Raw genomic sequence first — 22,341 nt, 5'->3', positions numbered from 1 at the left:
TTGGGAAGGAAAGTGTTCAATTGCCAGCACGGCATAGATTGAACAGCTGGAGAGAAAAGGAAACGAAAAGATACAGAAGAAGTACTGTATATAATAATTTCTTTTTATCCTCAACCTTTGTGTTTCTGTCAACTATGGCTTGCTAATTTGAAAGGTCAAATACATGAATGGGTCATATGACATTGATCTCAGAATACTTTTATGACAAACGTGACAACAGTTCAATCTTGGCTAAATTGAAGATGGTTTAGAAGTTAACAATTGTAAGAACTTTTCACTAACATATGCTGCTGACAAAGGAGAAAATATATGCAATTCTGCATTTTTTGCATTCTATCAAGCAATCATATGTTTGCTCCTTATCACACTATGAAACTTCCGTTTTGTCACATTCCAAAAAATAACTTGAGAAATACACTGTCACTCATCTTACACTGTTATATTTACCTATTACAGAAGGCTGGAAACAAAGATTTTGTTTTCAAGAAAATAAGATTTCTTGTCCAAGACACAAGGAAGTTTGACTGCGAAGCACAGATAAAAATGCAAGAAATTTTATTTTTTTCAGAGAACAAGGTAGTTCTACTCATGTATAAACAGAACAAATGCGATTTAATAAATCAGATATGCGGCATGACTCCTTTTCTTCCATCCCCACTCAAAACAAGCAAACACACCTATAGAGGTTCCAGTCTGGTCTGCAAATGAAAAGGAGGAAGGTGATCACTGCAAAATTAAGCATTAGGGTTCTTATTTATAACATATTGATTATTGTATACTGATATCTAGAAATTAAGGTTGCAAGTAGCAGCCAGCTGAGTTATAGTTTGAGTTTTATCAAGTCCATTACTTTGTTAAATTTAGAGTAACCTTGACTTGAGAGAGGAAAATTGAGGAGCTGTAATATACTAATCATCAATTAGGGACCACAAAGAAAAATTTATTTATAGACTTTTGAAGGAGAGGGGTAAGACTTGTGACAAGCTGGCAGACATATAGATAAACTTTACTGCTAAATGGGTTACAATACAAAGTGCTCAGTATTTGGATCAGCTATGGCTCAACTTAAACTTTGCTTTAGCTTCAAGTTTAATCCTTTGTGGTTTCCTTTCTCTGTGTTTATTTTTCAAGTTATGTACACAGAAGAACACAAAAATGACAAGGAATGCTTTTGAATATCAAGAGGCTGGAATAAGCAAGAAACCAAAACTGAATTTTAAACAGTACAAAGTTAATTTGATCTTCCAATGTTATTTAATTTTAACCATAGAATTTGCTATTTAAATTTATCCCCTCCATTTTTCTGGGTATTGTGAGCAAAAACAAACAATTATCACAAAATGCATGGTATACAATGGTTTGATTCACCAATGTGGCAAAGGCCTTTCACTGTCTATCCATAAAAAGGGAAATAGTTTGTAAACTGTAAGACATTCTGCATGTTGAGTGTATACTTATTCATCCATGTGAAATTAAAGGTTACTTGAAATAAATGTGAAAGATTTATGGGATTTTCAGACCCCTGATAACAATTACTAATGTGCTGATTTGTTGTACTTAAAGGTTATGATTTTGGCGGAAATAGTGGAAGAAATTTCTGGACCTGGAATTTTGTTGCAAATGTTTGTTTAAATCAGTTTAAGTCAGTTAAAAACTCTCCTGTTTCAAGATTACATGATTACCACACCAGAACCTTTTGTATTCTATATTATGCACCATGTTATGATTATGGTTTCAATAATAAAAGGTGCTGACTCAAGAACTTTCCAAAATATCTCCACATACAAAGAAATAGATTGTGGTTATGTACTCCAAATAGCAGGTCACATCAGTCTTCTGTAAGGAAGAAGCAGAAATTTCTGTGGTGGTTTTGGTGGATGGAGAGAAACATCCACCAAAACCACTTTATTTTGTCTCCACTACACAACAAATAACACAGTAGTGTACACCAAATAAGTTTATTTAGGGAAGCCTGCCGAGAACCAACCCGAGGCATATATAGCCCGGGGAATGCATACATACATATCTTCGCAACTGATATACCATATACAATCCTGATATACAGTCAATTCCTTAGACATTAAAAAGAGGTATACATTACCAACATGCAAACTTCACCAAGTCTGGATTAACAGAGATGGGCAACCGCTTACAAGGACATAACTACGGTTATACAGAGGCCAGAAAAAACCTGCCAGAAAAAACCCCTTTGGGGAAAAACATGACAGGAAATCTGGGTAGGAACCATGGCCCAAACTCAGAGCAGTTGGCAGCCCATCCTACGAGGCTTCACAGCTAAAGAAAATATGTTTTCAAACTAAAATAAATTTGTCATCAGCCAGAGGTGAACGGTTGGTTCTGAGGCCTAGATGGACATCACGTGCTATACTTTCTTTATATACCACTGCATCATTACCCATGATGCTCGGGCCTAAGGCCCAGGCCTTGTCGTATCTCGTGCCGACAAAATATCTATTTCTGCCTTATTCGCAGACTCATTCGTCAGAAATACCATATTCTATGTGTTAAGAGTTATGATAATCATTATGAACGTTTGGTCGGTCAGCAATAATTATTGTGCACCATAAAAAATAATTAGCCAGAACACTAACTGCTAATTAGTGGTATAAATCTTTTGTCTCCCTGAACATCTAACAATGGCTATAGATAAAATTTAAAAAATATATTGTTGATGGTTTTGGTCAAAGTTTTGGTGGATGTTCCCTAATGACATCCACCAAAACTACGTAACATCTAAGCACCTTTTAAATACGTGAAATATCTGCATAAAATTGCGTAAAATGTTTTATAATACTACAATCGAACAATAAATTAATACTTACCATTTCTTTAGTAAAAAGTTTTGACGCAATTTCCCAAACAAATAATACACTTGGGTCATCGGGATAAGTCGGCATGTTGTCGTAGCTTCGTAATTTTTTTCCATCATTCCATCTCAGTCCCTCTCGACCAAGGTGGTTTTGGTGGATGGAATCTAATGCTGACCAATATGCTGACCCACAAATCCACGTTGGCGATGCTATAGAAGAGCATGTTGGGATCTTTCCGCGAATAACAAACCAATCAGAGGCCAGTGTTGAAACCTTCCCGCGCACTTTTGATTTCGCGGGAAGACTCCTTCTTTCTGCTGCCGTGATAAATTTCAACGTGGGTTTATATTCATGACGAATACTGACAAAATATGACTCTCCTTGATTCAATTTTCCATAGACAACTTGTTCCTAGTCCGCTGAAGAGGGGTGAGTGCGAAAATGACGGATTATTATCGTGTGTTTTTAAAACAAATCGTGTAGTTGACTAGTACACAAAGCGAACACCTTCCTCTTTGAATATTTCAGCTTTTCCTTTCGACTTCGCGTTAAATACGTTCAGTTGTGTTAGAGATGATGAATATCTCGTCCAAAGAAGAGAGGTAGGTGTATAGAAAAATTACCTCCATGATCTATTTATTTAGAACTCGTTTTGCTCACCATAAAACTTTAAATTTGATCGTGTGTACAACACAAAATCAAAAATAATCTCTGAGCTTCGCTTTGTTTTGCAATTGCAGATCGATGTACCACCATTTGCATGTCGTTTTAGTCGTGGTAAGTTTTCTCCAGCTAAAGACTGTCTGTTTCTTTCGTTTTTGGCTGGCAATCTGGTAACTCAAACAGTTTATCATGTCGATATTTTTAAAATGTATTTTATCATTGCAAGCTGGTCTCGGTGGACATATGTTGGGGATTGCTGATGAAGAAGGCTGGGTTCAAATACTGGATTCAAGGAGAACATCTCCAAAATCACTCATAAAAGGTATGAGCGTAAAATTATCCATTGCAGATTCTATATGTTCATTCATTTCTCTTGAGGACCCAAGACTGGGAATAATATTCAATTGAACTTTTTAAAAATTTCAGAATGGAACGCTCATGAGAATGCAGTGTTTGATATTGCATGGATGCACTGGGAGCAATATATGGTAAGATGTAAATTGGAGAAAAATTATTTCAAAAGCCATAAGGAGACATCAGAAGATTGAACATCATTATTCATGGGTGTTTCAAAAAATTAAGTTAGCAATATTGGATCAATATCAGTATCTGGGCAACTGCCCACCTACCCCTCCCCTGACCCAACATTAACCCTAACTTGTTATCAATTGACTGTTGTTGAGTTAAGGGAGGGGTAGGTGGGCAGTTACCCAGATACTGATATTGATCTGCAATATTTATTAGCAAATTTCATTTCCTCCACTCTGGCAGCTGACCATTGAACCAATAGTTATGGAGAATTTTTTTTTTTGTTTTAATAAAACTGTTGCTGTTTTAAGGGGGGTTTAGTTTCTATAGAGACTGTGTTGCTGCATCAGTGGGGGGTAATACAAGATAATTTGATTTTTTTAACTGGGTTTATAATGTAAATTGACCACTGTAAAGAGTTTCTAAAGCTGACATTTCTTCCCTCTGACCAAGGGCTAATGCTCCAAAGAAAAAAACAAAAGCCTTAGAAATTATTTACGATGGCCTATTTAAATTTTCAACTCAGTTGATTAAATCAAATTATCTTGTAGCTGTGTTACTTTTGCTTGATGATGGAGATTATATTACAGACCTGACAATTAATTCTGTGTCCAATGTTGAAGATTTCTGTTTTCTTTTCGGTAAATAATTCTGCTACTTTACAACTGATTGAATAATTTTTCTTTCACAGATATGAAATTAAATTATTGTAATGAGTGTGCTGATGAATTTCAACAGGTTACAGCATCTGGTGACCAGACAGTGAGACTTTGGGATGTCAACCGCGACGACTGCTTGGCAGTCTTCAAGGGGCACACTTGTAGCGTGAAATCTGTGGACTTCAGAGAAGATGACATCTGTAAGTTATTGTTACTGTAGCAGTCAATAAACTGGTGGGATGGTTCATGCAAGAGTTGTATTGAAAACAATTCAGTGATATCCATTACACAGTGTTCTCCCTTAATTTAAGCATGTAAAAGAAATTTTCAAATTGGTTGAGCAAACCTACCACCCATTGAACTTTCAACATTCCAAGCAATTTTAGGTGGCAGTAAGAAGTACTTCAGGTGTAAATTTTTACTGGTTAATGCCTGATAAGGAGAATACTGGCAGCAATATGCTGATATTTGAGCAATTCAGCATCGTTTGACACAAGTGAAGACATCTAGTCAGGTTCTTGCAATGTAACTGATACAGGATTATTACAATGTACAACCGACTGTGACTCCAAGATTTGAGCAATTAGTCTTGCAATTTTGCTGTTGATAGTGATTGGTTTTTGTTAGAATCCAAAGAGTAGAATCTAGCCCACTATTTTGCCTGTAAAACCATCTCAGGTCTTCACAGATAGCTGTCAAAAGTACTAGTAAACTTGTAAATAGAATTAACAAAGTCATTTTTTCCTTCCTCAGTTGTCTTTGCCTCAGGTGCAAGAGACGGCAATGTGATGGTATGGGACATGAGATGTAATCGTCGCTCAGGACACTTCAGTCAACCTGTTAATATAATAAGCAATGCACATGCAGAGAAACTCTCTGGGACACCACAAACAATGAAAAAGAAATCCAGAAGGTCAACCTCTTCGCAACCAGTTATGGTAAAGATGACTTGATATAACAGTGGTGTTTGTTGGTCTATTGTGCAAAGTAGTTGTGTGGACTAACAAATGGTTTGTCAGTTGTCTCATTATCAAGTGTACATTAAGCATCAGAGCTCAGAGAATTCTTACCTATACCCATAATTCTGCAACTAAGTTTGAAGGCCTGATTTTTTTTTTAATTCAAGTGTGAAGCTATTCTTTAGAATATTCCACTATTATTTCAAACCACCTTCCTACTTATAAATTTCTTAATTAAAATCATGTGCTCACAGAATTCCGGCCAGCAAAGTGTAACAGCAGTGCTATTCCAAGGAGGGGAGAAACTCGTATCAGCTGGAGCAATGGATGGTAGTATCAAGATCTGGGACCTGCGTAAAACCTATACCAACCTCAAAGCAGACCCACTTCCTTTTCACACTTTTCCTTACCCAGAGCAAGGAGTCAGGAGAAAACATGGTAAGTTGCTTGTAACCAAAAACCATAGAGCCATGTTTAGCATTAATGTCATCCCTGCAAAATACTTTTGCTTTTGCCAAAGAAGTGAAACATTTGTTGCTTTTGGGGCAAAAGGCTTTTGTCCTTAGTCATCCACTCAATCCTTTGTTGCTGTCAGAACAACACCAAAAGTAGTTTAAATAGAAATTCTAGAATCTGTCTTGTGTAGTAATACTACATTGTCTATTAAGTCTGATTTTTGTCTCCTGTTGCTTTTTTTTTTAAAATGGGAAGGGGCTAGCTTGCAAACCTCATGGTTTCTTCAGCTTGACTCAGGAAAGATCAGGCTATGTTTCTTGTTATTTCACTGTAAGACCAAGTACTCTTTTTGAGAACAGATGGAGATTTGTTGTGGTTGTTGTTGATATGACTCTTTATTTTCTAGTTATTTGATCTATAACACTTTTATTTTAAAAGACTGTTATAATTCCAGGTTTTTCATCGCTTGTCTTGGACTCCAACCACTCATCCTTATTTGCAAGCTGTACAGATGACAAAATCTACATGTACAGCTGCACTGCATTAGGTCAGGAGCCTGTGTGTACTTTCGCAGGTCACATGAACTCCACTTTTTATGTCAAAGCAGCTCTCAGTCCTGATGACATGTACTTACTCAGTGGATCAAGTAAGAACGATGCCTTCATATGGAGGGTGTCAGACCCTACTGCCCCACCCACCCTGCTAAAGGGACATCTTGGAGAGGTGACAAGTGTTGCATGGTGTCCATCTGATCAGGGAAAGGTGTGTAGTTGCTGGACAATAAAAAAAATGGATAAGAATATAATCTATTTAAAACATAACAGTAAAGTTAGAAATTAAATTTAACATAAAGGATTTTTCAAGCAAATAAGCTGGACATGAAATCTGTTGTTGATATTTTTGCAAAATGAGTGTTTATCTGAAATTGAGGCCTCCTTTACATAGATAGTTGAGGAATGTAAACCCAACATTTCTCTAATTTTGGTGATTTTCTTTTTTTTGCCTCCACAGGTTATAACTTGTTCAGATGATAACAGCTTTAGAATATGGTAAGTGTCATGTTCACAGACAATCTGGAAATTCATGCTCACAACAAGCTAAGAGTGGAAAGCACAGTACAACTCCAATACACTCTTGTTAAGTTTGAACCTTGATTTAAAATTTCTTAGAACCAGAAGGTTTTCGCTTGTTTCCCCTCAAGACAAAAACAGCACAAACAACAGAAAAATTGCCTTATCCCCAAAGCTAAAAAGTAGCTATTACACTTTTCTGCCAGAGGAATGAAATATTTATTTTCAATTCATATTTTGAAACTCATCTCACTGCATTACATGATCATTTGATCCCTGAATCTATAGGAGAATGGATTGCAGAACAAATAACAGTGATAAACATGATGTCATTGGTGAGAGCTTTAGAGGAACTGGCACAGGATCTCATTCTCCCATCAATGGTAAGGAAAAACAACAAAACTGAAATGTTTAATGTTGAGCATGTGACCGCACTATGTCTTTGGTCTATATCATCCATTATAAAATAATTCAAATAGTATGCGCGCTCTGATTGGCCATAAAACCATTTTACATGAGCGTATGTAAACACGGTTTTGTTCCTCTTTCATTAGTTATTTTGTAAAAGAAATGTAAAATGGTTTCCATGTTTACATAGCCTGATGTAAACACTTGGGAGGTTGGGAGAACACTCAATAAGTTGGAAACCATTCTGCTTCGCATCGTGGTTTCCTACACTTATCTCATGTTCTCCCAACCTCCCGTGTGTTTACATCAGGCTATGTAAACACGGAAACCATTTTACATTTCTTCATTGCAAAATGTAGCCCAATCTTGAAACAGTTTTATTGAATTCTTTTCTCACTTTGATGATTATGCACCTTGCAGAAGCTTCAAGTCCATCAAGATTTCATAGAACACCAAGTCCTTCTCCCAACAACAGCCCTGAGTCAAAGAGATTACTCTGGACCCCACTATCAAAAGTCATCACCAATCCAAGATTAAATAAAATCTCCAGTCCTGTTGGAAAGGTGTCTCCCAAATTGCAGAGCTCCCATAAAATAAGCTCGCAAAAGACACAAAATCTTCAAATGCAATCTTTGTCTCCAAAGCTTTCTACAAGTTTGCAAAACCTGACAACAGGTATTCTCTATAACATTTGCATTAAAAGTTGCTGCTAGTATTGCTTACAACATTTTGAGTCATTAATGTGAGGTGAATCATATACAGCTGGGTCTGTACAGATAATGGAAAACTTGGATGGTCATGGAAATTTTGGTGTCCTTTTCCAGCTGTAGAGGGTTATGGAATTTGAGTGTGGGTCATAGAAAGGCGTGGAAAATAAATGAAAATTGTTTTTCTGACAAAACAAAGTGAGAAATGCTACCACTGAATGATTATTTTCACATCATTTACAGACCAACATTACAATATTTAGGTCCTTAAAATAGGTCACCAAAAGTTGAGAAACTTTGATATCATTATCATAACACTAACTTTAGAAAAGTTCCAACTCATATGTTTTGTCTTAAAATGGATTAAAATGTTGAAATAACAGTTTTTCAAGGGAGAGAGAAACCAAAGGAACAAGAATAAAACTGTATATGGACCAAGGAGGACAAGAAGGAAACTTATGCAAAAGAAGAAACTGACATTATTAGCCAAACTTTTTGAAATGTCTTTCACACATCATTGTAAATTCAGTTATATCCCAAAACAATGAAAATTGATTGTATTTTTTCCTCAGGTCCATCACCTCACGTGGTTCCTAATAAGAACTCAGATTCTCAGATAGTGCCTTCCTCTGTCTCCTTTCCCTCCTCTTCTGGATCCCAGTCATCACCCTGCTCCAGCCCTAAGTCACCTGCTGCCTCAAAGTTTCACAGCCCAACTCAATTGCTGACATCCTGGTTAAAATCAAATTCAAGAAAGCGATGTCACAGTGACAGTGATGACCAATTAAATCACCAGATCCAGTCTGTTACAGCTCAGAAATGCTCTGACATGACACAGAAAGCTATTAATTCTTTACAAGATGTCAAACAACCAAACCAAACTGCCAAAAATAAAAGACAAGAATACAGGACTGAAGATAAAACTGAAAATACTCATTTCAATGGACAAAAGAATGTTTCAGTGTTGCCTCTCAGGAAAAGATTATGCATCAGTGATCCCTTAAATTCAAATGCAGGCCATGTGGGAATTAGAAATTGGAATAAATCAAGTTTAAACCCTGATAAGGAAAACAAACTAATTAACAACAGTTCTCCTGGTGAGGCTAAATTTGCCAAACTGGAACTTGATTTTAATTGTCACCAAAAATCAGAAGCAACTTCTGAACAAAAGGTTACTGCGAAAGCTCATTCTGCAAACTGGCTAACACAGTTGAGCAATCGTCGTCAAGAAGAGCATGGTGAGAGAAGTATTCCACTGCCTGAGAAGGGAGGCAAAAACTTTGTTGAAAACACAGATTCAATCATAACCACAGTTTCTGATGAAGAATCACAAGCCTATGGTTTACCACCACAGGTAAGATGTTAACTATGTCTCCCTTCGAAATGTTCTTGACTTTTTAACCCCAAGGGGTGACTACCATCAAATTTCTCCTTAAAGCAGCTCAACTGAATTAAACATTGAGGTAATGGGAATAAAGGAAATGATCACCAACCAAAAAAGCTCTGGATTGATGTATGAATTCTCCTGTCAGTATCATGGGAAATGTTCAGATAACAGTATAGAGAATGAACATAATGATGCTGGGCTATTAAGGGTTAAGCAAAAGATAAACATTTATTCATAATTTAATTTATGATTTATAGAGGGAGTATGTGACATGGTGGTGTGCCTATCTCTCAATCTAACGGGTCTCACTTGAGCCTAGGGTAAATATATTTCTCCTTGACTGATGATGTGTTTTGAGTCTTTACTTTTAGAGGATAAAATTGATCTCTATTAAGTGAGCTACTTTGATCACTCTTGTGAGGAAAAACAATTAAATAAATTATTTATCACCTCTTGTCTTTTGGTTCTCTTGTCAGAGAGAAGATAATTCCAAGCCAGGAAAGAGCATTTTGACTTATTTCAAACCAGTCAGCCATTCCTAAAATGTTTTTTAGAACTTACAAGAATTGACAATTTAGAAAATTATTCTACATCAACAATCATCACAGCTATCAAAAGACCTTTCAAGAAAACATGGAGATTACAGACTGAGATGATTTTTTTAAAGAGGAAAGTGTTATTTAAATGTGTATAAAATAGAATTTACTTATTTTTAATGAAAAGAAAAAATATTTAGCAGATGGGGTTTGGTTAACATCATTTTTCCCCTTACTAGTTCATGTTGTCAAGAATGAGAGAGTGCAGAGTTTATGTTGTTTCAGCTGATAGAAATAAAACTGTGATTATTTTCAATGTCTAAAGATTTCATTAAATTTAACTTGAATCCAGTGGTGGCTAGGACATTGTAAAGTTTCAGATCAATTCTTAGGAGACTTTGAATAACTGCAATCATCACTAAATCAATTAAAATGGAAGACACTGCTTGGAAAAATAACACTTAGATTTCAGAGTGCCTCCTCCTCTTAGCCAAACTTTTCAAAAAGCTCCTCTTTTTCTTTAGCCAAAGTTGAAATACAAGTGCTCTGTAGTGTTCTTTCAAGGATTTCCTATATGAATTCCACAACTATGTATCCTCAACTTCTGATGCGGTTGTGCAAAACAATAAAGGTCACTCACTACCTTTATTTTTAAATTTTATTGCAACCTTCAGTAACTGTACAAAACCTGTCAATAGTTTTTGAAAACTTATGTTGTTAATAGCACATAATGCAACTGTTAAATGCGTTTTACGTAACACACTTTTTGGACTAATAAAGTCATCTACATTATCAATAGTAGAAAAGCTAGAATTTAATGAGAAAGTTCCAAATAGAATTCAAAAGTTTGACCTCTAACAAATCTTGCATTTGAAAAAGGTACAAACAAATGCAGAAAAGAAAACCCAACAATACCACTGCTGCTTTCAGATTGGCATCTAAACCTTTTATTCTACCCCTCATATCATCAAAATCAGTGTTATCCAGATAAATCCTTCTTTCTGAGCACACCTTCACATCACAATCTTAACTTTCTTCTTCAGGTAAGTTTTCAATCACGAGCTGCAGATACAACAAATTTATGAAATAAAATTAAGATGGAATGTAACTGGCCAATGGTGCTTACAATAAGTAACAGCCAATTCATCCTCTCCTTACTAATGCAAAACATCACCATAAATAATCATTCATGTGATGTAAAATGTTAAAGCTACTCACATCCACTTGAATGCCAGGTGCATCAAAATTGAAAACTTTGGAGTAGAAGTAGAATTCTCCATCAATAGAGAATTTAATGTTTTCTGCTTTGCGAAAACCATGTTGTTCACCTTGGAAAAAGAATAAAAGATTTCATCAATGATTAAGGTTGCATGAACAATAAAGTCGGAAAATTGTTTTTTCTTCCCCTCAGTGCAGAGGAATTTGTCTCATTCAGTCCACTCATGGCAGGAGGGTGGGGGGGAGGGGAATGTCATACTCATCTAACTTGCATGAGTCAGTTTGTGTTAATTATTAATCTCTTCCATCAACAATTGATCTAGGCAAGTAAACTTCTTTCCACTGTTATGGTTAGAAAAGTGAGAATTGAAATGAGAGTTTCATGTCAGAGAGTTTAATCTTGGTAGTTTCTGTGCTATAAAGGGCATGATCTTGTGTCTTGTTCTACAATTTTTCAAACTCCCTATGAGCACTCTTGAACAAATTGATTTCAGGAGCAGCAAGCTGAATCTGTTTCTCTTTGAAAAGAACAGGCACAGCACCAAATAGCTCACTCAAACTCAGTGCATGCATGGTTAACTCTGTAAACACTTTTCAGTCAACAGTGACATTAAACACACCACCTTCAAAAACTTTGTATGCCACAGGGACTCCATTGTCCTTGACTGCATCATACATCTTTTCTGACTGTTCAGGTGGGACGATCTAAAGAACAATAAACAAATGAAAGAACTAAACCTTTCTCATATCTCACAATCTCATAGAAATTTTAGGATAACACCTGCTAGTCAGAGTGACAGCTAGCACTATGGACTGCAGATTTGAAGGTTTTAGTGTGAGCCCCACTTGACTTTCAACATTGCCACTTGTGTGTTGTGTTCTTGGACAATCATTTTACTCTCACAATGCCTCTTTTCACACAGGAGTGTAAATGAGTGCTGGCAAACTGTCAGGGAAGCCTGATGAAATGCTAAGAGTGACCTTACAGTGGATTAGTATCCAGTCTTCTTACTTAATTCCTCTGTTTACTGATAAACTCACATAATGAAGGTTAGTAGAATCTGAACTGATTGGAGCTCTACTTTTAGGATTGGTTAAATCTTTATTTTATTGGAAAAATATTTTCATAATCTATCAGAGTTTATGAAAAACTTTTTAACACTGAAATTACTTCCACTTACAATGATTTCATATAAGTGACCCTAAACTGGTACAAGATAATTTTTTTGTCCTTTCCTAGTAAATAAGGTGCCTTATATCTAATTCTAGTGATCACAGCCTTTTTCCTGAAAGGGCACCAGCTGGCAGTTTTTTTACGTAATGTAGGAAATTGCTAGTAGCTAGTTCACAGTTGTCACCAGCTCAAGAAAGTCTGATTGTGAAGAAATACTCATAAAAAGCTCACCTTGTCCTCAGAGCCTTGAAACATTGCCAGAGCAGCCTTGCACTCACTAGCATGATATACTGGTGACCTCTCCTCATATGTTGCCTTATCTTCAGGATATGGGCCAACAAGTGTTTCAGTGTAGTGACTTTCAAACTTGTGCGTATTTTCTGCAAGGGCTGAGATGTCAGATACTCCATAATTGCTTGTTCCTGCACTGAAATCTTTATGAAATGTTAAGGCAGATAATGCAACAAAGCCCCCTGCTGAGCCACCATCAATTGTAAGCCTTTTGCCATCAACTTTGTCTTCTTTAGCCAGATACAGTGCACCATCACAGCAGTCTTGAACATCTATCAGTCCCCAGCTGTGATGGAATCCATATGAATTACTTTTAAAATTGTTTCTGAATACCGAAATGTGTTTTTGTGACTTATATTTGAAAAAAGTGAATTTCTTACTTCAAAAGTGTTAATTTACTTCAGGATTATGCATTAGTGTTTACCAATATACATCTGTTGTTCTTGAAAGCTGTTTTAAACTTGACTGTTTTGTAACCAGGGAATTTAGCAAGCTGAACTGACACACAACTCAATCTGTAATTGGTGTGGATCCACAAAATCTGAAGAAGCCATAAGCCTTTGGTGCTGTTCTGCTTAACTTAGGAAGTATGACAGATTTCCTACTGATGTTTCTCACTTGGTTATTCACATAAAGGTTAACTTGAACTGTTCTTCGATTGTGCGCACTTAGGGTTAACAACAAGATATACTGGTATTGGTGGGTCAGTGTCTAGCAGATTAACCCATTTAAGAAAAATATTTAATTTGTTGATCAGGAAAATGTTAATTGGGGATTTATCATGTGAGCTCTATTATTGCACACCCCACCAAGTGTGCTGGGTCATTCCTGCTGCCATTAATTTTCCAAGCATCATTGAAAAATTTTGCCAAAGATCATCCCACGTGTTTGTTCAGTTCATACAACCTTTTAAGCCAATTCAAGACGGAATGGAATCAAACATCTAAACCTGTAAATCATGCATTCAATTCCTCTCAAAACGGGGAAATGACTGCTGTACAAATTGTTTCAAAGGTATTTCAATAATTAATATATGATTTTTCATCACTACTTATAGGAAAATGAGATGAATGAAACCAAGCTTCTTTTGGCCAGCAGTACCAGCTTTTAACCCTTAAACTCCCATGAGAGACCAGGACAGAATTTCTCCTTACAATATCAACACAGAATCAAGTAGACAAGTGAGGAAAATAAAGAAGAAACTCAAGTTGATCTAATTATAACTTCTCCAAATTGAAATCATAAGTATTTTATGGCAGACAATTGGGAGAATTACTAATGAGATCTTCAGAGTACAAGGGTTAATGATAACTCTGGTTTGTGCACTTACTTCGTCTTAAGAGCATCCCTGAATTTTCTGCCAAATCCTGTACTGCCACGGTAGTTGACATCCAACACTGCAAAGCCTCGGGATGTAACAAATTGTTTGTTGAGATCAAGCACTGGTGAACAAGCACTGGTGGGTCCCCCATGAACCTTGACAAGCAGTGGAGGTGTCTCATCATCTGGCCCTTGATAATCCTTGTTCTGAAAAGTTTTATAACACAATGCATGAAAAATACCTGATCTGTACATAGTGATCATCCTATTGTTTCTTAGGAAGTGTTCAGTAGCATTTGCACTACTGGCTTAACTTGCTGCAAATTAAGCCATGCCTCTCATGTAAGGAATGCAACTGATGAGTTTACCACATTTACCCTTTGATCCCTTAGAGTGACTGGCATTTAAATTCTCCAAACAACATCACCCCTGAATCAAACATTAAGGTGGAGAGAATAAAGGTAATGATAACCAACTAAAGAAGCTCTAATTTGAAAAAAAAATCACCTTGTCAGCACCTTAGGAAATGTTTAGAGACCAGTATGGAGAATAATTATGAATACTGATAAAAGTTAAGGTGTAAAGGATCAATCTAAAAGAAAGGTGCTTGAATTGTTTTGCTTCAGCAGAGTGGTGTTATGTGCTTTGCATACTTAGGTGTGAGGCATGGGATGTTGTTTTTTGTAAGATGATCCGGATTAGCACTTTGCAATAAAGACAGTAAGAAAAATCATTCATTGTTTCAAACCCTCAACTTGTAACTAAGTCATATTGGAAATTGTCAAAGGAAAAAAAGCTAAGAACCTAACAAAGATCATGAAAGTAAAGATCTGAAAAACTAACGACAAACTTGATCTGTACATAACATCACCCTAAACATTCCAGGTTCCCCTTAGAAGCACAGACCTACCTGAGGGGGGTAGTAATATCCATAGGCCTTTGCACCATCACGTGTATCCCAGCTCACTTCTTGAGGAACACTAATGTACCCATCAATATCCAGAGCACCGTGAGATTCACGGATAACTGATGATTTTCCAGACTTCAGGTCCAATTTTATAAGCTTTGCAAACGTCTGTGGTCCACCTGCCACCATGTATGCGTACTTTCCATCTGGAGAGTATTCCAGCTTGGAAAAAGCTTTGTAATCATCCTCTTTAATTTTAATATCCTGCTTTTCACCAGAGGGTTTGAGGCATGCCAGCTCCTGCACACACATATAAAACAATGTAAGGCAAAATATGAATAATCATTTCCAGAAGAACAGCTTTGAGTTGTTGTTTCAGATATTTCATTATTAATACTTTCATGCAAGACATTGTTACTACTTTTTGATTGTCTCTATTTTGAATTCTATCAGGAGTCTTTGGAAAAGGCAAAAAAAAGTATTCTATGTAGAGTGCCTGACTTTTTGCACTTTCATTTAAACCTTTATTGCCCAAGATCTCATTATCAATTCTCCTTACTGTCTGCCATACAATTCTTATGATGCTAGTTCTGAGAATTTGGTACTTATATTTGTCTTAGAATCCATAGGTCTCTAATATTCATTTGACAATTATCTACTTTGCAAAGTCAGGTTGACAAGCATGTGTTTTGGGATGATGATTGATATTTTTTTAATTGTTTTTATTTGCAAGTTTCAGGAGCAAATTTTTATTGAACTCCAAGAGTATCTAAGAATGGCACAATGGCTTGGGTGCAGTGATGAGCAGGCCTTAGTTTACTTGACTCATGTAACAAGATGATTTGGTTTTATCACTTGAGTTGATAACAGAAATTGGCCACCATAGAGTTTCTATCGTTGATGTTTTGATTATTAGCTTTTCATGAGAGCAAAAGTAAATGAAGAGTAGCCAAATGCAGATAACAGCCAAATGGGAAACCAATTAACATATCTCCAAACACCTAAAGGATTCAACTTGGTATATCAGACAACTTTGCCTCTTCAGACAATTTGTTAGTCATTTTGAAGGAACAGCCATTTTAAAAAAATAATTGTTATCTGTGATTAAAAGAGTCATACCGAGCCATGAATCATGAGAATGTCACCATTTCCAGTGGGATTGCAGGAATACGGACTCCCTCCAAACTCCCACGCTGGCTGACCAATCTCTTCCTTCCTTGGACACAAACTGGTCTCCTCGTCATCATCATCTAACTGATAAAGATTCCACCAGTTCGTTTTGTCATGGATGTAAAGGAGCTTGTCATCTGGGGACCACTTGGGAAGCATGACGCTGATACCAACTCCCCCTGCTACCTAAATATACAGACAACAAAGAGATAAGGACAATCAGTATTATAAAAAGAGAAAAAAAGAAGCTAACAAGTTGAAGACCTTAAATTACATCTTTGTGTTTCATCTCTAGATTTCAAAACTGCATCCTAAACAATCCCCCATTTAGTTGACCCTTTTATCGAAGCCATTAATATTTTTTTGAACAGCGTCAAGAGGGCCCAAACCTAACAGTGTAGGGACATTTATTCAATTAAATCAACGGTCATATAGAGAAGGCCATAGGCCCACTGATTGGGTAAAACCATGGTTGGGTCAGACCTTGTGTAAATAAGTGGCCCTAGGATTTGAGTAACAACTTTGAAATTTTCAACAGTGTCCCTACCTTTCGTTTTGTGTCGTCCTTTAGTGAATCTCCATCCGATGATATTTCTGCCAGCCAAAGCTCAGTGTCATCCCATGGCTTTAAATAAAAAAAAATCTCACTTAGTTTAGAAAATCTTTCCCAATCTCCTACTTCCTAAATTTGTTATTCCTAACTCCCTTGTTTAGAAAATACTGAAGATTATCAAATGACAGATTTTGACATTTTTGCATTTCCCTCAAGCTAACCACCCTTTCTTCCTCTTCAGTGCTTTTTACTCTCCTGTCAATCCTAACACTCTTGCTCCCTATTCTCTGTGGTTCTTGAAAACCTGTTGGTCTCCACTGGCCTGACAGAATGAGGTCATAAATTTTGTCTTCCCAATATGGCTCAGACCAAATTACCAGGTCAATGTGTAACACTGGATGCACTGAAAGTCTTGTGCATTTCTTCTCTAATTAATCTTACCATATTTGGGTGATTCCACTGTACCCAAGCCATTGTGCCATTCTTGGATACTCTTGGAGTTGAATAAAAATTTGCTCCTGAAACCTGGGGATGAAAACACATAAAAAACATCCATTAAAATCACTAAACACATGCTTGTCAAACCTGACTTTGCAAAGTAGATATTTGTCAAATGAATATTAGAGACCTATGGATTCTTAGACAAGTAAAAGTATGAGTCCAAGGGTTTCCAATTGACTAAGTAAATCTGTGGGCTTACCCAGACCTGTATACATTTTTTGAGGGAAAAATCACAAGCTACCCTTCATAAAAAATTAAGTTTTTTGTCAAACTGTTGTACTGTAGTGCTAGCAAGTTAGCAGTAATATACATTTTTCATTTTAGAAAGGGCTCAGTTAATTGTCCAGTAACAATAACTGTGCAAACTTTATTATACCTAAATAATACAATGACGCTTCTTGAGTTATACATTTTCCAAGTATTTCCTCAAAAAATTCAATAAAAAACTTGAACTGGTGATTGTACCTGTCCTTCACTCTTGAATTCTCAGAAGTGATTAACATTTAAATTCTCCCCATAGCAGACTTACACAAAATAGCAAACAGGTTATGACTACCATAGTAACTCACCAACACAACCTGCTCTTTTTTCTTCCGGTTGATAGATACAACTGTGTTTTGTGCCTCTTCTGCTCCTTCAGAAAGCACCTCATGATCTTCACGTACACAAACAACGATGTTTTTTTTGTACATGGCACCATCAGCATATCTCCAGGCTTTATGCTTTGGAGTGATAGGAACTGGTTCAGTCCCAGATTTCTTTATTTTCTGGCAGTACATCCTTTGATCTTCATAATTGGAAAAATAGATCCGGTACTTGTGAACAAAGAAAGCACCCCCTCCATATTCATGGACAAGTGTTCGACTGCTGAAACCATCTGGGGTAATGGATTCTAGTCCCCCACTCCAACAACAGATGACATATCTTCCCTCTTCCTCTGGCCGCATCTCTGACCAGAAGACTTTATCTACAAGAGTAGGTGGCAAAACAAAGAACCTATAAGTTTGTTCACTTATTTATAAACATACTAAATTACTTGCTTTCATTAGTGAATTAAAAACAATTTCCATTGAGTGTGGTAAAAATGAAGCCAAAGTAATCACAACAGCCAAACACAGCACTCCCAGTGACTCATAAAAACCACTAACTGATCATTAACCCTTCACTCCCATGATCTCAGTAGTCTACCCCATGATTGCTCTTACCATCTGCCATAGAATTCTCACAATGTTAATTTCAGTTTGGTATTGTAAAGAATTGCAAGTAAAATGTTGGATCATTATTTTTAAGCACTCAATTGAGGATTAGTCAAACGGAGATACACCCAGATATGTTGAGTTTTTCAAGAGGCCTAAATAAAAATTTTCCTTAATTTGAGAGAAATCTTTGAATAATTTTATCAAGGAAGACAAATAGAATGTGACAAATGTTATGCAATAAAGGACTGATTGGCATGGATAATCCCAGCCAAACTTAAACATCTTTTGCCACCAAGCTTCTTTATAGGCAGGAGTAAAGGTCAAAGTGAAAACTGATATCCACCTTGTAAATTCAGATGAGACAATAATGGATTTTGTGTGTCAAGAGCTCTTAATGAACTAGCCAACAGGCTTCAAGCATTTTATCTCAATGTCAATGCCACATTTACATAAGGTAAGATGCCAATTATGGATGATTGTTTAGTGAAGACTATATGGCACCTTAAAGAGAAAAGACAATCAAGTAACATTTAGCAAAGGTCTTCTACCAAACTAGAAAACAGAAGAGCAAGGAAACAAATTTAGAAATCCTTGTAGCATCCTAACTTGCACATTTTTGATGCACAATTTGTTACAAAGTTCATTATTAATTCATATTATTGCAATTTTAAGCTTTAAATACATAACGATGAAAGTCTGGAAACATTGAATCAAATAATTTTAATGAAAGTGGCATTTCTCAGTTGCAACTTAGAGATATTAAGTAACCTAACAACCTCAATTCTGAGGAAAAAGGTTTACTCTTGGACTTAAGAAAAAACTAGAAGTATCATGAAAAGAATTGTGGTTGTTCATTGCAAAGAAATTCAATATCAAAAGAATGCAATTTTCTATCTTATTATGTAGTCACTTTTCATGTGAATCGCAATGTCTTAATGCATATTGTAAATCTTCCTCAGGCAAAGAAAACATGTAGTAAGCAGTTGCAGCAACATTATTCGCAATGGAAGTGAATGCAATGTCAGACTAATTACATTTAGCTCTTTGAAATAGTAGTTGACTGTGTCTGGCAAGCCTTGCACGCCTTGCACTTATCTGTCTTTAGTTTAGTATACTTGCAAGTGCAAAAATACAGGATAATCAAAATTAACGGCGCACATGTACAAGTTGTCTGAAAAAACGTTAAGTCTCTTAATATGCATATACTTGAAGGAGGTATGCCTAGGCTGTAGCTGCTGAAACTAAATCAAAGCCTTTAAGTGGAATCAAATTAAAACTTCCAGATTTCTGGCTTTGTGCGGTAGGAAGAGTGGTCAAGCTGTTCCAAACAGCACGTCTTTACTTCAAGTGTCAAAATTTTCATGAATTAAAAAAAAGATGAGGCATGGTTCATTAAGAGTTTTAGGTCTGTCAGCCATCCCGCCTAAGGCAACTTGCAAGACAAAACCATCTGGTTTAATTATTCCTTGATCAGATTCAGCGTCCCTCTCTGTAAGCCATACATATCTACAAATTACTAGCGTTTAACTCAACGGTTAGCGCCTTTTTTAAAGCTTTTTTCCGGTTAAGTGAAAAAAATTAATCAGAAGGAAATAATTTTTTTCAGTCTTTTTAATCTTGTCGCTCATGCATACAAAAGGCGCACACTAAAGAGTCGCTTGCCTAGCTCGTGAGCTTTTTCTTCTTTACCGTTTCCGTGACGCTTCTCGGAAAAATATATCGTTCAACTTCTTCCTATGCAAGTTTGCCGACCTTGATCAGCTCATAACCTAAACATGAACCTGCAACGCTTAAGAAAAAAAACCTAAATAAAAGATTGCTAATGCTTCATCTGACATTAGCTACTGCCATGTGCTTTCGCTCGACTCACGCTCGTACTTTCAGAGGAATTTTGCAGTCTCTGTCACTAGCACTGCAGACACTTATTCAAAAGTACGCTTACCTTCTTGGAAAGGGTCTATCCTAACTTCCATTATTGATCTTGACTCTGAAACGACAGTAGTGCTTGATATCTTGCTTTGCCAGGAGCCGTACGGTGCTGTGGATTCCGCCATCTTCTTCAACAATGAAAGGAAAGCGAAACCGTCTGTCTATTCTTCATGCAAATTCTTTTTTAAATGAAAAGGTTATTTGAATTGTCACGCAAATGACCTTTACAGAAAGTCCTTGATCTACATCCGCAAGGCGGGAGGTCAAACCCTGCACGCGTACGAGAATGGTTCCGCTGACAGTTCACGCGCCAGACTCAGCTGAGAAAAATATATTTCTTTCTTGTGATGTGTTTTGTCATTTTTTTTTTTTAAACAAGAATCGATAAAAATGGCGTATATTGCTGGAGTGGAGCTTGGAGGCACGACATGTATTGCCGCGATTGCAGAGTTACGCCAACCAACAAAGATTGTTGCGAGTTTTGAAACAGAAACAGAAGCTAGGCCACAGGAGACGCTCTCAAGTTTGACGAAATTCCTTAAGGAGAAGCGCACGAGTCTGGGTATCGCTTCATATGAAGCTATCGGAATCGCTTCCTTTGGGCCAGTAGATCTGTGCAGGAGTTCTCCAACCTACGGCTTTATCACCACAACTCCAAAAGAACCTTGGAGAAATACCGATATAGTCGGCTTTTTTAAACGTGAATTCGGCGACTCCACTCCAATTGGGTTCGATACAGATGTCAACGCACCAGCAATGGCTGAACTCGCGAAAATTGAACACGATCCCGCGGATCCTCCCACGGTGGTTTACATCACTGTAGGAACTGGTGTCGGCGTAGGAGCTGCGGTGTGTGGGAAACCCTTACACGGGCTTCTTCATCTTGAGGGAGGACATACTATGGTACCTCCCCTCGATGGGGACAGCTACCCTGGGGGGTGTGGTTTCAACCATGGGTATTGTGTAGAGGGCATGGTGCACTCTAAAGCAATTGCAGCTCGAGCTAAGGTGAGCCAAAGGGAACTCCATACCCTAACAGATGATCATGAGGTGTGGGAGAAGGCTGGCTACTACCTCGGAGTTCTGTGCCTAAATGTCACATATCTGCTCTCTCCTCATGTGATTGTCTTGGGAGGAGGAATCCTGAAGCGCAGAGTACTTTTTAGCAAAGCAAGAAGATGGTTTAAGGATTTAATGAAAGGATATCTTGAGGTAGAGAAATTCAAGACAGAAGATGGATTGGCAAGTTACATTAGGGGAAGCGTTTTTGGTGATTCAACTGGAATTATCGGTGCTTTAGAACTGGCCAGGAAAGAAGTCTGTAACAGAAATTGAAAAAAAAAAACTACTGATAAGATGGATGTTTGATAGTTTTTGTGATTAATTTTTTAAATTTCATGAAGCTCACCATTTAATGAACATTTAATTTAAATAAAATGAAAGTTAATAAGAATTGCATGCTTAGGTTCCACAACATGAAAAACAGAATTTAATCAAATGAAGAAAAAAAAATGCAATTTGTAACAGTATCTTTTTCAGTAATTGTTGGTAATGAATGTTTTAGTATTGCCTGAGTATAGAGAAACTTTGTTGCTATGAAACGAGTTGGGAGACTGTTTATTTAATTTGCACTATTTTAAAAAATTGTAAAAGAAATCTGGATCAGTGTGTAAAATAAAACAATTGTGGCATCTGGGAATAAAAATTGTTTCAAGTAAATGCATAGTCTTTGAAATTCATGGGAGAAGAAATTTTTTCCACCAAGTAACAAGTGCATGAATGGGAGACCAGTTTCTCTGACCCTTTAATAGTGAAAATTTTGTTCAAACCATGCTTTGTATTGTCCATGCTACCCAAAGTAACACATCAAACAAA

General features: G+C 36.7%; 3 protein-coding genes and 1 long non-coding RNA gene across 6 annotated transcripts; 2 read left to right on the top strand and 2 right to left on the bottom strand.

Annotated features, from left to right (window-relative positions):
- Positions 1-538: 538 nt before the first annotated feature.
- LOC149042061 (uncharacterized) lies at positions 539-3,013 on the bottom strand. Its single transcript, XR_016188175.1, has 2 exons — positions 2,844-3,013; positions 539-698 (listed from the first exon to the last, which is right to left on the bottom strand). It is a non-coding gene; the product is annotated as an uncharacterized LOC149042061 (long non-coding RNA).
- A 101-nt stretch (positions 3,014-3,114) lies between these two features.
- LOC113678614 (denticleless protein homolog A-like) lies at positions 3,115-14,134 on the top strand. 3 transcript variants are annotated; one of them, XM_089211455.1, is made up of 15 exons: positions 3,115-3,260; positions 3,360-3,433; positions 3,572-3,608; positions 3,721-3,816; positions 3,921-3,982; positions 4,761-4,881; positions 5,435-5,619; positions 5,895-6,078; positions 6,551-6,858; positions 7,108-7,145; positions 7,455-7,549; positions 7,995-8,249; positions 8,854-9,635; positions 9,926-9,988; positions 10,145-10,397. In XM_089211455.1, the coding sequence occupies exons 1-14, from the start codon at positions 3,203-3,205 to the stop codon at positions 9,965-9,967; spliced, it is 2,337 nt and encodes a 778-aa protein (XP_089067581.1). In that variant the 5' UTR covers positions 3,115-3,202; the 3' UTR covers positions 9,968-9,988; positions 10,145-10,397. The 3 variants fall into 3 exon arrangements, with proteins under 3 accessions (XP_089067581.1, XP_089067580.1, XP_027051314.2); XM_089211454.1 differs by lacking the exons at positions 9,926-9,988; positions 10,145-10,397 and adding an exon at positions 13,945-14,134; XM_027195513.2 differs by lacking the exon at positions 9,926-9,988 and having other exon boundaries at positions 10,145-10,993.
- Positions 10,849-21,336, bottom strand: LOC113678612 (uncharacterized). Its single transcript, XM_027195511.2, has 11 exons — positions 20,480-21,336; positions 17,908-18,305; positions 17,279-17,362; positions 16,832-16,909; positions 16,234-16,470; positions 15,118-15,414; positions 14,218-14,414; positions 12,828-13,173; positions 12,046-12,127; positions 11,423-11,532; positions 10,849-11,266 (listed from the first exon to the last, which is right to left on the bottom strand). The coding sequence occupies exons 1-11, from the start codon at positions 20,589-20,591 to the stop codon at positions 11,231-11,233; spliced, it is 1,977 nt and encodes a 658-aa protein (XP_027051312.2). The 5' UTR covers positions 20,592-21,336; the 3' UTR covers positions 10,849-11,230.
- LOC113678613 (uncharacterized) lies at positions 20,857-22,185 on the top strand. The gene has a single exon (XM_027195512.2). It carries the CDS (start codon positions 20,857-20,859, stop codon positions 21,799-21,801), a length of 945 nt encoding a protein of 314 aa, XP_027051313.2. The 3' UTR covers positions 21,802-22,185.
- The last annotated feature ends 156 nt before the right edge of the window (positions 22,186-22,341 follow it).

The sequence above is a fragment of the Pocillopora damicornis genome, chromosome 7, assembly GCF_964200805.1.
Source record: "Pocillopora damicornis chromosome 7, jaPocDami1.2, whole genome shotgun sequence".
In the NCBI taxonomy this organism is placed as follows: domain Eukaryota; kingdom Metazoa; phylum Cnidaria; class Anthozoa; order Scleractinia; family Pocilloporidae; genus Pocillopora; species Pocillopora damicornis.
This window is presented reverse-complemented; position numbering and strand designations above follow the sequence as displayed.